Source organism: Nicrophorus vespilloides, unplaced genomic scaffold (assembly GCF_001412225.1).
Source record: "Nicrophorus vespilloides isolate i.1.1-1 unplaced genomic scaffold, Nicve_v1.0, whole genome shotgun sequence".
NCBI lineage: Eukaryota > Metazoa > Arthropoda > Insecta > Coleoptera > Silphidae > Nicrophorus > Nicrophorus vespilloides.
In genome coordinates this window covers 41,527-54,066 of record NW_017096545.1, presented here as the reverse complement: position 1 = coordinate 54,066, position 12,540 = coordinate 41,527, and the positions used below count along the sequence as shown (strand labels likewise).

At 31.4% G+C, this 12,540-nt stretch overlaps 2 protein-coding genes across 3 annotated transcripts; one reads left to right on the top strand and one right to left on the bottom strand.

Annotated features, from left to right (window-relative positions):
- The first annotated feature begins 6,225 nt into the window (after window positions 1-6,225).
- Window positions 6,226-8,579, top strand: LOC108557366 (BTB/POZ domain-containing protein 17). Of its 2 annotated transcripts, XM_017913853.1 has the most exons (5): window positions 6,226-6,415; window positions 6,532-6,608; window positions 6,678-6,818; window positions 7,035-7,214; window positions 7,301-8,579. In XM_017913853.1, the coding sequence occupies exons 2-5, from the start codon at window positions 6,573-6,575 to the stop codon at window positions 8,438-8,440; spliced, it is 1,497 nt and encodes a 498-aa protein (XP_017769342.1). In that variant the 5' UTR covers window positions 6,226-6,415; window positions 6,532-6,572; the 3' UTR covers window positions 8,441-8,579. The 2 variants fall into 2 exon arrangements, with proteins under 2 accessions (XP_017769342.1, XP_017769341.1); XM_017913852.1 differs by having other exon boundaries at window positions 6,226-6,608.
- Window positions 8,580-8,602: 23 nt separating this feature from the next.
- Window positions 8,603-10,915, bottom strand: LOC108557368. The gene is made up of 5 exons (XM_017913855.1): window positions 10,752-10,915; window positions 10,499-10,672; window positions 10,172-10,443; window positions 9,776-10,015; window positions 8,603-9,196 (listed from the first exon to the last, which is right to left on the bottom strand). The coding sequence occupies exons 1-5, from the start codon at window positions 10,783-10,785 to the stop codon at window positions 8,816-8,818; spliced, it is 1,101 nt and encodes a 366-aa protein (XP_017769344.1). The 5' UTR covers window positions 10,786-10,915; the 3' UTR covers window positions 8,603-8,815.
- Between the last annotated feature and the right edge of the window lie 1,625 nt (window positions 10,916-12,540).

Here is a 12,540-nt window from a genome sequence, read left to right as displayed (position 1 = left end):
TAAAAGAAAATAAATTCACAACAACAAATATAGTTTTATACATAAAAGATCGTTCTTTCAGAACTTTTCAGTCTATGTGCTGTTTATTTCTATTTTATTCAGGTCCTCTATTAGAACTATGCGTTATGTGTTTATTTCCTCTACTTTTAAAAATTGTATAAATAAAATGATAAAATAAAGTATAAATAAAACTGTGTTATACTATACGACAACAATTTGAAAAGTAATTAATTTTAACCTTCAGGATAAGAATGTTCTTGAAAACAGTATCAAGCATAATTGATGTTCACAAAATTCAATATTTTTTTCATTAATTTTATGACATATTAATCAAAACTTAATGTTTTTAATTATTTATTTATATACACATTTTTATTGGCCTTATTTAGACCAAAAAGCTATTGACCCAAGCTTTTCTGTTATAATACAGTAGTCTTCAACCGGAGGCAACGTGATTTAAGGATAATAATTGTAAAAAATATAATTTTTCAACATTATACTGTTTATTTTTAATTTCTATTAAGTTGGTAAGAAAATATAAATAGTTTTATGTTTTTTTTTTGAAGAACTTCTTGATCTTATACTTTTTTCATTTAAAATATGTCACTTTTACAAAAAAATGTATTGTCTACAATAACACCAATTGAAAAAAATATTGGTCGACCGATTCAAGAACTTACAAAAAATCGTGTTTATTTAATCAGAATAAAATAACAAAATAATTAACTGTTACAAAATTCAAATTTATTTTCATAATATAAGAAATATCATTTTGTCCTTGCAAATTTACCAATATAAATATTATGTACGTCTGGTCTATATATTACTATTAATAAGTAATTGGTCCCTATAAGACTATTATCAATTAATAATCAATAAACAGAGCTATAAATGTGACAAAGTGCATCATGCTATTAATACATGTAATATTCAATATGTTTTTTTATCATTTATTTTCCTAGTAAATACCAATTGTTAACCGATCATTTAATTTCACATAAAAATAAAAACTTTATTGATAATTTTTATTATTCCTTTAGAATAAATTTATTACCGTTCCGGCACTTTTTTAATAACATTAGGAAACAAATAGTAAATTATTTTACTTTCATGACATTTCTACGATGCCAAAATCTCAATCATTAGGTAAAAACGAATGTCTTGATGTTCAACAGTTAGGACAATTTTTAGCCACGAACTTAAAGGAGAGTTTCTATTTTATCACAAAGATGTGTCTTTCACTTATATTATATTAATCTGTTTCAAGATGTATGAATCTATTTCATATAAACCTCTTGATGCAGTTGTTTCATGCCAAACAAATATGTGAACATTATGAATACGGGTCTATATCGCAAGCCCGACAACCGAAAAACCGTTTATTGAAATCCCGACGTTCGAAATCCCCACTATATCAAAATCCCGACTATATCAAAATCTCGACAACGATAATCCCGACAGACATAATCCCAACTATATCATAACAATAAATTATTATTAATTTGTTTGATTTTGTTGAATTATTCATAATTAACCTGAACATTATGAAATAATATCAAATACAATTAGATTATTAATTGTTATTGACATTTTCGATATAGTCGGGATTTTGACACAGTCGGGATTTTAATATAGTCGGGATTTCGATACAGTCGGCATTTCAAACGTGGGGCATTTCAAGCAGTCGGAATTTCAAACGTTGGGAATTTGATTGACGGTATTTCGTTTGTCGAGCTAGCGATTGCCACCGTATGAATACACATTAATCTTCGGAAATTTGAAGATCCGCATTTTCGGATATTATCAATAATTAAGTGGACTTAGGTCACTTTCAAAATAATGTTCATAATTATTAAACTAAATGTAAAAGCATTATGTGTTCAAAATTATCATATAATTTGAATACACTTAACCGCAAATTACTGTTTTTTTAAGTTAACTTCAAATTATAAACGTTACTAGTCAACAAAAAAATTGTCAAATGAACATTTTCAAAATAAACGGTTCATATATTATATTGTATTTATATGAAGTATAGAAATATTGTACAACTAAACATTTTTTATACCAGTTGCGCTATGCGGATTAAAACAATCGAAAAGCATTTGCAACAATGTAGTGAAACGTTTAATAACACTCGTTGCAAAGTTTGTATTTTTGCACATGTACATTTTTTTGCGTGGGCGAAAAACATGTTTTTTAGAGCTTTTAATTGTCTCGCAGTAAAACGGAACCGGCCTATTTGCATAGTATACATATTGAAATCCGATCTGTTTGGTGTTCGTCCACGCTTAATGTCTAGGACAGAAATTTCTGTTTGATTTCGTTGTTGTATTTCGTTGGAAATTGCAATCTAGAAGCCACCCAACATGACAACAAACAAGCAAGCAAACAAACAGACAAGAATACAAAAAAAATATGCAACATTTTCCATGGAAGCATTCTTATGTCGCAGCAGCGATTATTATCGTCCTATCGGCAATATGTTCTGTCAACGAGTTCAGGATTTATTAAAAACCCATCAGAGCTGAACTGATTAAATCCTTTTCGTATCACGTACTCGAAAGGATAACACAGTAATAATAGCCGCAAACAAATTCATTTATATCTTAACTAAATAACTGAAATGTGTAGGTTTCACCATAATTGTTGCCTAGGAGCGTTTTAATTAAAAAAAAACACAGAGTGGAAACTTTCGTTACGCGATTTCCGAATAACGTTAATAATAATAATGAAATTACTGAAATTAACTTGCGGAACACGAGCTACGTTATTCAGTTAAATTTTTAATGGCTCAAAGCTCGAAACGGGAAACAACAGAAAGAGGAGAAAATAAAAAAAAACAATACATAACGAACGACGTTTAGCATTTGAATAGGGCGCGAAGTTTTTTAATGAAAATCACAGTTGGAGGAACTAGATTTACGAGTATCGTGTTAAATGAGTTTCATCTGGCGATGATTTCATCTTCTCCGCTCGCCGAAAAATAAACAAATTTAAAGTTCAGCTTTCTTCTTTTGTCTGCCCATTGATAATTTGTTGTTGTTTATGTTCATTCTTCTTCTTCTTCTTTTTCCCTTCCTGGATAAAAGTTAATCGTTTCTTTTGATGATCTTCAAAACCAAAGCCAAAGGTTATTTATTCACACTCCAATAATTATCAAGGAAAATAAAGTGAACAAACCACTTAATTAATTTTTGTAAGTGGGACCTTTCTTTTATGTAACGGAATTGAATAAAGTTATGAATGGGCCTCCGCTCCAGCTCTGAATAATTCAATTCAACTGGAAGAGCTATGTTTTTTTTAGAACTCGCTTTTCATGAAAGTACGTTTATCGTACAATTAATAATAAGTACATGATTATTTATAGCCTCATGTTCGAACTAATATACAAATAACCATATGAACGTACAATTATATCAGTCGAATCAGTCGCAAATTATAATGTATGAATTAGTAAAATCTGTGTTTTCAGTAAACATTTGAAAATACGTAAATGATTATTTATCCACTGTTTGAACTAACGTATAAATAACCAATCAAGCAGCAGCTAAATAAAATACAGGAAATATTTAGAAAATTAATAAAAACGGATTGAAGTCATCTTAAAATTGATTGGCAAACATTAATAATTCGGATCATTGGGAAAAGCTGTCTTTTAATTATATAATCAGTGTTCACATTATGTACATTCATTTATCATACGTTTGAAAATACGTACATGATTATTTCTCTGTCCGGAGTAATGTATAAATAACAATAGTGTACAATTATGTCGGTTGAACCAGTTACAAAATAAAATAGAAAAAGGTTGATCTTTTATAATATCTAGAAGAACTTTCAGTGCACGTTTAACATACGTTCGATAATTCATCATTATATGCTGTCATTTAACTGAAGTAACATACAAATATTCGTACGAACGTACAATTAATTATGGCAGTGGGACATTTACGCAGCTATGTACTGATCAATTATATAGTATAAAAACTTTCAACAACAACTTAATAATTAGTACTATAGTAGCATTATTTTCCCAAGAAATTGTAATATGTCAAACATTTGAAAATATTTTACCATTGATTTTTATCCTCATTTACAGTTTAAATCAGTTATTACCGTAGTAATTATGTCTCACGATTTCCTATACATATTCATACTTGTCTCTACTATAGTCTGTTTATAAATTTGCACCATATAAATATCCGATGACAAGGTGTACGTTCGTATGAACATCAAATACGTTTATACTAAGAAAGAAACGAAAATGAAATATATATTTACAGATCACTGACTTCATTATTATTTTTAGCATGTATTGATCCAGAAATGTAATTAGAAACGTTTAAATTTAAAATGGTACGTTTGAAACAATGGTACATTCTCGAGTCGGATACATTTCATCTTCATCTTCGTCATTCGGATAATGCTGATTGAGAAATACGAGGCGAGTAACCGGAGATGCTCGGTAGGTGTGAGCCTTGGGGGGAAACTTGGGGGAGGTTGATGTTCGCTGTTTGAGCGAAAACATAGCACACTTTTCGAGGGAACAACAAATACGAAAAAAATTGGCCTCGCTCCCGGCGGCTTTTTACCTGTCAAAACACATTAAAGAATCGCACGGTGATAAGGGGAGCACGGTATTACATAAGTGACTTTTGGGAATCCGGGGGCGGCGATAAATTTTACTACCCATTTCCCATCCGGCCTACCAATCGAATAGAAATAATATTGTTCATATCCTCCCATGCTCCTAATGTGCATCCCAGCAAATCAATAGCAAGTTTACTGCTGGAATGTACGTACGCATAACATTTTAATCTCCATGTTTGCATTTTATATCTTTGTATATTGAATTTTTTTTTAAAGTGTAAAATATGAAATAATATATGTTATTAAAGAAATGTTCGATTTCATTAATACAATTACAATCTCAGCATTAACTTTCAAATACAATTTACAAAAATCAACTAAACCTTAATCATGATACATTTTATGTCTATATGACAATTAGAGAGTCGAATCGCAATTAATTTCGTTCCGGTTTACGGTTACGTTCCAAGTAAATGTTCAGTTTCAGAAATTAAAATGTAAAAAAAGCAATTTAAATTAGTTAAATCGAGTCAAATATCAAATTTTGGTTTAATTTTATTTATCAAATTCCCTTACTATTGTTTTCAATTATAAAATTGAAAATAAAAAAGAAATAAACCTTAATTAGTGACTAGTTCAACACATGCACTTTGTAATGTTTTTTCGGTCATATTTACAGTAATATCATTTTTAATCACTTTCATTTGAATTTGTTCTAATGTAAGTTGCGCAAGACTTGTAATTTTTTGTCGGTGGTTGATTGGTGGTGATTGAGGCTTTATTTATATTAATGATTAAGCGTTCCCACGGAATTCGGCCTTGATGGTTCTGTTTATTATGTTTTTGTTTATTTGAAACAAGAATTCAAAGTATTCAAAGAGACTCCATCAATGTCTTTGTTTGTTTATATATTCTGTTCACAATAGACCGACCAACACAACAATAAACCAAAACACACCAATCCCATCAAAGACAAATTGAACCGTAATTAAAATTTTGTTCCGGTTTCGGTTTTTCAATTGAGCAATTTTTCGTTCCGATTACAGTTACGGTTTAGTTAAAAATGACGGTTTTTTTTTCTAAAGGCGGTTCAAATCTCACTTTTTAGAATATATACATAAGTTCATTGTTTTTCACAATTCTTTTATATTTAGACACCACCAATGGTATTTAGCGAAAATAGGCATGAATTTTCCTGACAACCCAATATGTGATTGTTCATATTACATTCCATATTTATATTAAACAATAATAAAACAATAATTTTTTACCTACAAACTCTCATTATTTAATTTGTTATGGATATGTGTACAAAAATTTGAAGATAAATTTATTAAATTAAAATTGTAGAAGTACAAAACAATATATGTTAAAAAAATAATGTAAATTTAATACGGATCATATGTATAGTCCTAGTCTGTAGTAAATGTATTCCATAAGAACTTTGAATATAATTGCTTTATAACAACTGAGGTATGTGACCAACATTACTCTTAATATATTTTTTAATTGGAATATACCAGAAAGGCAATTTCAGAATTTAAACTAAGTGTTTATATAAAAAAAAGCACAAAGTAGTTATATGTACAATACTTAATTTGAGTATGTTCATATTAAAACGTAACATCTGTCAAAAAAAAAATGTTTACATGTTTTGCGCAATTCACGATTGTTCGTCTTTGATTTTTATAAGTTTCTCTTTGTTTTTAAAGCGTAAATCCATTACGGAACGAACAGAATGGACTACGGAAAGGGCATCAATGTCGCAGTGTTAATAGCTTGTCAGATTTGGTGGTGCGATCAGTGAGAATTTACCCATTAGGTCCGTTTTTTCGGTTGAGGTTATAACAAAATAATATTACTATATTTCTGCAACTTTATTTTCCAACCTCTAATATTCTGTTGTTATTGTCACTAATCTGATGGATGCTAATGAAGAACCCAACTGTAAGAACAGGAAAAAAGAGGACCCGCATAAAATGAGTTACAACCATGAGAGCACCTGCCAAATTGCAGTGAGCCAAAATTACTTGTTTATTTATATCCATCTCTTGAACTTAGTTTTCTTTTTTCTTCTTCTTTAGGTGGACAATTCAGATCATGTTTTAAAGATTATGAAGAACATTTACCATGATAAACGGATGTGTGATGTCTTCTTGACAGTTGGCAAAAAGGAGCATGCAACACACAGGCTTATTTTATGCGCTTCAAGTGATGTATTTCAAGTAAGTTATTAAATTAATTGCAGGTACAAATTCTTATTATGTCTGATTGAAATTGTATTAATTTCACTTTGAGTTATTTGTATTAGCATTGTTGTAATGTATACATTGTGAAGCATTATTGATTATTATAATTAAATTAAAATGTGAAATATGTACTGATTAATAATATATGGAATAAATAAAATTTGCAAATAATGTAATTGTAAATATTTTCAGGCAATGTTGATGAAGCCAGAATGGAGTGAATGGAATGAGAGCAGAGTCGTGCTCCGGGAATTACCGCAATGCGAGCCAGTTTTTCATCATTTTTTAGAATACTTTTATACAGGAAAGATAATTATAACGCATACAAACGTTATGGCAATTTTATGTTTAGCTGATAAGTATATTGTTAAGGTAAAGATTAGCTAACCTAAGTTAACTGAACTGGCAGCTTCTTTTATCGCGCGTGAATATAATAATAGCTATATTTTTGTTTGTAGAGTTTAACGTGGCTGTGCATTGATTACATGATCAACCATATTCCTCACGCGTCTGCACATAACGTTCTGTTTTCTTGGTTGCAATACACCATACCATGCGGACATATGGAACTTGCCGAGAAATGCCTCAGTTACATCAAATGGAACTTGGAGCTGGTGGCTAATACACCAGAATTCAGCGAATTCGAGGCAGAACTCTTTGTGAATTTGCTACAGCAGAACGATATTGTCGTTTACAACGAGATGGTTCTCTATAATTTCGTTATTAGATGGTTAGATCTTCAAAAGATTAGGATGCAGCAATCAGGAGTTCCCAGAAGCGAGTTGCAGTTGCATATGAAGAGCCTGATTGAAGTAGCGATGAGTTATATACGATTCCCTATGATGTCACCGCGCGAGCTGGCTGATCTGCTACTGTCGCCTCTAATAAAGGAACACAAAGAATTTTTTGTAGAAAGGATGGCTATGGGAATGATGTACCATTCTGGACAAGTGGATCGACTGAAGGAACTATGCTCTACGGACGATGGCAGACGACTGTTGACACCTCGACTGTACACCTGTGATAGTTACAGTGCTGTGTTAATCATAGATAACGTACTTTCTGTACCTAGTTACCATACAAGCACCTTCGTATTCTCCACACACATGTCGGTGGCAGAATGCGAGAACGACCGAAATTACGAATGGATGGTAGATCTGTATCCAAAAGGTGTCTGGTTCAAGCAGAGCTTCCTCATCGTATGGCAAGGCACGCTGCAGGTGCCCGAGCAGAAGTACGAAGTCGTCCGTTTAGCTTTGACCTTTCGTGGACACATCGGAGAATGCGAAGACATCAAAGTGAAGATCGGTATACTGTTATACGCGAAACAAGGCGGGACTGAACACGTGAAACGTGTAATTGAACGAGCCCACTACTTCACAGCCCAGGACAGAATCCTGAATATCGACAACTTCATACCGTTCGAAGATATGAATAACACGCATACCCCCGATAGCAAGTTTCTTGTTGGTTTGAACTCTGATCAACTGAAGTTCAACATCATCATCACTCCTCTGCGGCCCGACCTCGGTGTCCTCTTCTCGGAATCCAGCGATACGTACAAGTTAATAAATGATAAGCCAAACAAAATTATATAATATTACAATATACGTTTGTTGTTATTGCTCACAATGGTCGAGCGAATATAATAAGCCGTTGTTGATTCTGTTTGACGAGATGGTGTCAAATTAAAGTTTAAAATGAAAATATTTGTATATTAACAATATAGATAATCTATATTTATATGTATATATATGCATATATAGGAATTACATGGGTTGCATTAAAATTAAGTAAATTGAGCAAATGTTTGAAACCACTTCCAAGGAGAGAAAAAAAACTAAACTTAAGTATATATGTATGCGCGTGTATGTGAGTTGGAATGTATTTGAAATTAATTCCTTTTTTTTTTTCGTTTAAGTACTCGATGTAGAAAATAGTATAAGGCTGTGATGCTGTAGATATAGTAATAATCAAGGTACCAAAGATGGTGGGAAGACTTTCATGTCAAGGAAGTACTTGAGCGCCTCTCTGATTGACTCGACAGTGGGCTTTGGCACGGTGTAAGTGAATCCTAGATTACGCAGTTTTGTCCCATCCAAGTTCAAGTGTTTGTTCTGAAGCAACTCGAAGTCCATGTAAGGGGACAGTGGCGTGTTCTGGATGTCGTCCTGTTGACAGGCATTCGCCCATGCAACTAAATGCTTGTCGTTCGCTTCGTCGGCGGCGTTGCCCAGGTCCACCACCGATGACACCAGATTTCCGTAATAGCTAACCTTTACTTTAAAAATCTCGGAGAGCATCGAAGCTAGACTTCCCTGAGTCGATCCCGCCTGGTCCACAACGTTGTATATCTACAAATTGTAAAAAGAAAAACAACAAATATAAACATATTTTCATTTGAATCTTTTTGAAATTATCACTAGGACATACAACAAACTGACCTCAAGCTTCTCATTCATATTCAATCAAAGGGACAATTATAACATATAGTCACAGTATTTAAAACATTAAATATCTTTTTCGAAATCTTGACTTTCTTCTTTTGTTAATTAAACTCATTTTTTCATATTCAATCAAAGGGACAATCATAACAATAGTCACAGTATTTAGAACATTAATTTTTTTTTTCGAAATCTTGACTTTATTTTGTTAATCAAACTCATTTTTTTAAATAATAAAATTCATAATTAAATAGATTATTTTTTAGGAGAGTAAGTTTTCTAATATAAATGAAGTCTACAAACAAACAAAACTATAGCTTCAATCTATTTTATCAAATATAATCAATAGTTATTATAATAATTCAATTATAATGACTAACTGAATGTTATCTACTATCTGATAATTCTTATTTAAACTTATTTTGTTATAAATAATTGATGAGAATGTTCTTGTACAATTCATGATATATAATATAAATTAAATCTTACCTGGCCTACAGCTTCCTCGCGACCGCAGACATACCAAATTGCTCTGCACAGGTCGTCCACGTGAACTGTATTCACTCTAATGTCGCTATCCCAAAGAAACTTCATTGGTTCATTCAGGAATTTGTAGATTGCAGCTACCATTGCCCGCGATGTCAATCCTTGTCTATCGCCTCTACCATATACCAAAGCTGGTCTCAAGATTGTACATTTCGTTCTCGATTTTCTGATAATACTTTCTGCCTGTTGAATAAATAATATATTTGCTTAAATAAAACAAAAATATATATATATATAATTATATGATTTCTACATGATATGAATAATTTAATGGTAGACCTTATCTGAATTAATTTATGAATATTGTTTGTTAGCATTAAAAACATATTCAATAATTACTTCGTGTTTCCATTTGGCCACATAAGTCCAAGGTGCACAATCATGCTCCTCATCGCCTGGTTTGTCTGAGGAAAATACTTGACCAGAGGATATATCAATATAGTGCTTCACTTTGCATAATGTTGCTACCTCAATGCAATGGGAACTCAGCTTGTAAACACCTTCTTTATAAATCAGGGAGCTTTGTCCATATTTAGTCTCACCAGCACAATTGATGGCATAATCCCAGCCACTAATCTCATCGTCAACTAAGAAGGCGTTTTTGCATGATTCTAAGAATAATGATTCATTATATACATATTGATAATGAGTGATGAGTCACAGTACCTAAGACAACCAAGTTTGCATGTTTGAATTCCACAATGGGATCATCGAAGTACTTCTGGTGTTCAGGGTGTAGCCAAGCCACCTGAGGTGGCACCTTATCCACTACTCGAAGCCTATTGACTAGTTTATTGGAGACCAAATAGGCGACTAGATTCCTTCCAATAAATCCACATCCTGACAATAATTCAAACGCAAAATACCGTTAATTTGATCTAGTTTTAGGTTAAGAACATCCTCAAAAATTGAAACTTACCACCTAGAATAATAACGTTCTTTTTCTGCTCCATCGCTCGGCTTTGCGTAGCACCAAGTGCAATAATCGAGCGGAAACCGGGCACTGATAAAATTGGATAAGATGCGGTTTTTTACTCACTGAACACACATCGAAACCACTTGTTAATATATGTTCGATGTGTATCCAAAAAAAATATACAAACAGGCGCGAGCGCGCGCGAATTAAAATAGGATAGTCTTGATCTTGAACAAGAATCCGAAGAACATCAAGAGGAAGAACATTTTCAACCCGAAAACGTATATTAATTTCCATGGTTTCTAATGGATTTTTCAAAAATAGCATGAATAGGATTATTCTTATGTTAGGAAAATTTGTATTAGAAATTATTAATATCGTTCATTAGCGTTAATCATAAGCGGTTTGCTTCTTAGAATATCAAGGAATATTTTTGGGTCGAATAACAATAATAAAAGATTGAAATTCTAGGAATACAGGCTTTCTTTCATTATCAGGTAAAGACGCGAGGGTGAGGTCCTTCACTTTACAGGTATACTCACAGCATACATTTTTCCACAGCTATCACGTAGATTGTACATATTTTTAAAATACTTCTTTAGAAATTTGCAGAATTTATTATTAACTCACAAATATATAAATTTCAGGTTTACCGAATTCTGAAAAAAATACCATTTTATTACTTTACGATTTGTCAATAAAATAACGTTCTGGATGTACAAGGTATATGTAGGAACAGCATTTTTCAAAAATAAGTTAGTTGTTCAGTAGCAAGAAGCAAGTGAAGATGCACAACAACATGGATTTACCAACGACTTCTTACGATGGCAGATACAAAAGGAAACTTCTCTTCTCGCCTGAAGAAGAACCAAAAGATGTTTGTATAACGACCACAAGCAAGACATCAAGGAAGAAATTGTTCTTAGACTCTACATATGAAGATAATCGTGATAATCAAAACAAAGAAGGTTTAACTCCTTTTGTAAGTTTACAGGAAGAAATTATCGAAGAAATGGAAATATGTGATACACAACCAATGGAAATAGAAACTCCTCAAGATCAAAATATAAAGTATAGTTGTATCGCGGAAACTCATAATGTACAAATTGAAGATACAAGCAGCAAAATACCAGAGGTGAATAAAAATCGTTCAAATTCCAGCAAAGATGATCAAATTAAAATTTCCAGAGGAAATAAATCAGGTAAACTAAACGTAGATATTCTTAAACGTAATAGATATATGCGTATTTAATAATTTAAGTATTTTGTTTTTCATATATTTTGTTCTTTTATTGTCTTTCCATATTTTAATGTATCTAGATTTGCTAAGTTTGTAAAGTTTATTCATCTCCTTATATAAATGATAATTATAATTAATAATAAAGTTTGTTTTTACACATTATCAGTTCTGTATATTTTACGCATTTTGTATTTCTTCCTTTCACAATAATAATAAATAATAATTGCAGTTAAAAAAAGTAAACAATAAAATACATTTATATGTTTTATAAGTTCTCATATAGTATTAATATCTTAAAAAAAATATCTAGAAGATTTAGTTCGAACATTGATTTTTATAATATTGTTTTTAATTTAGAAGTTTAGTTTTATAAATAGAAATATAAAGCATCAAATTGCTACAAATTATTTTATCTATTAAATATAAAATTCAGGATATACGAATCAAAGCTCATTACAGTGATAAAACAGTGAGTCATTCAAATATTAAAGAACTATTTTTTTTACATTTGTTTTAACAAATTTTGAAATTGGGTTTTTAATTTTTTTGTTG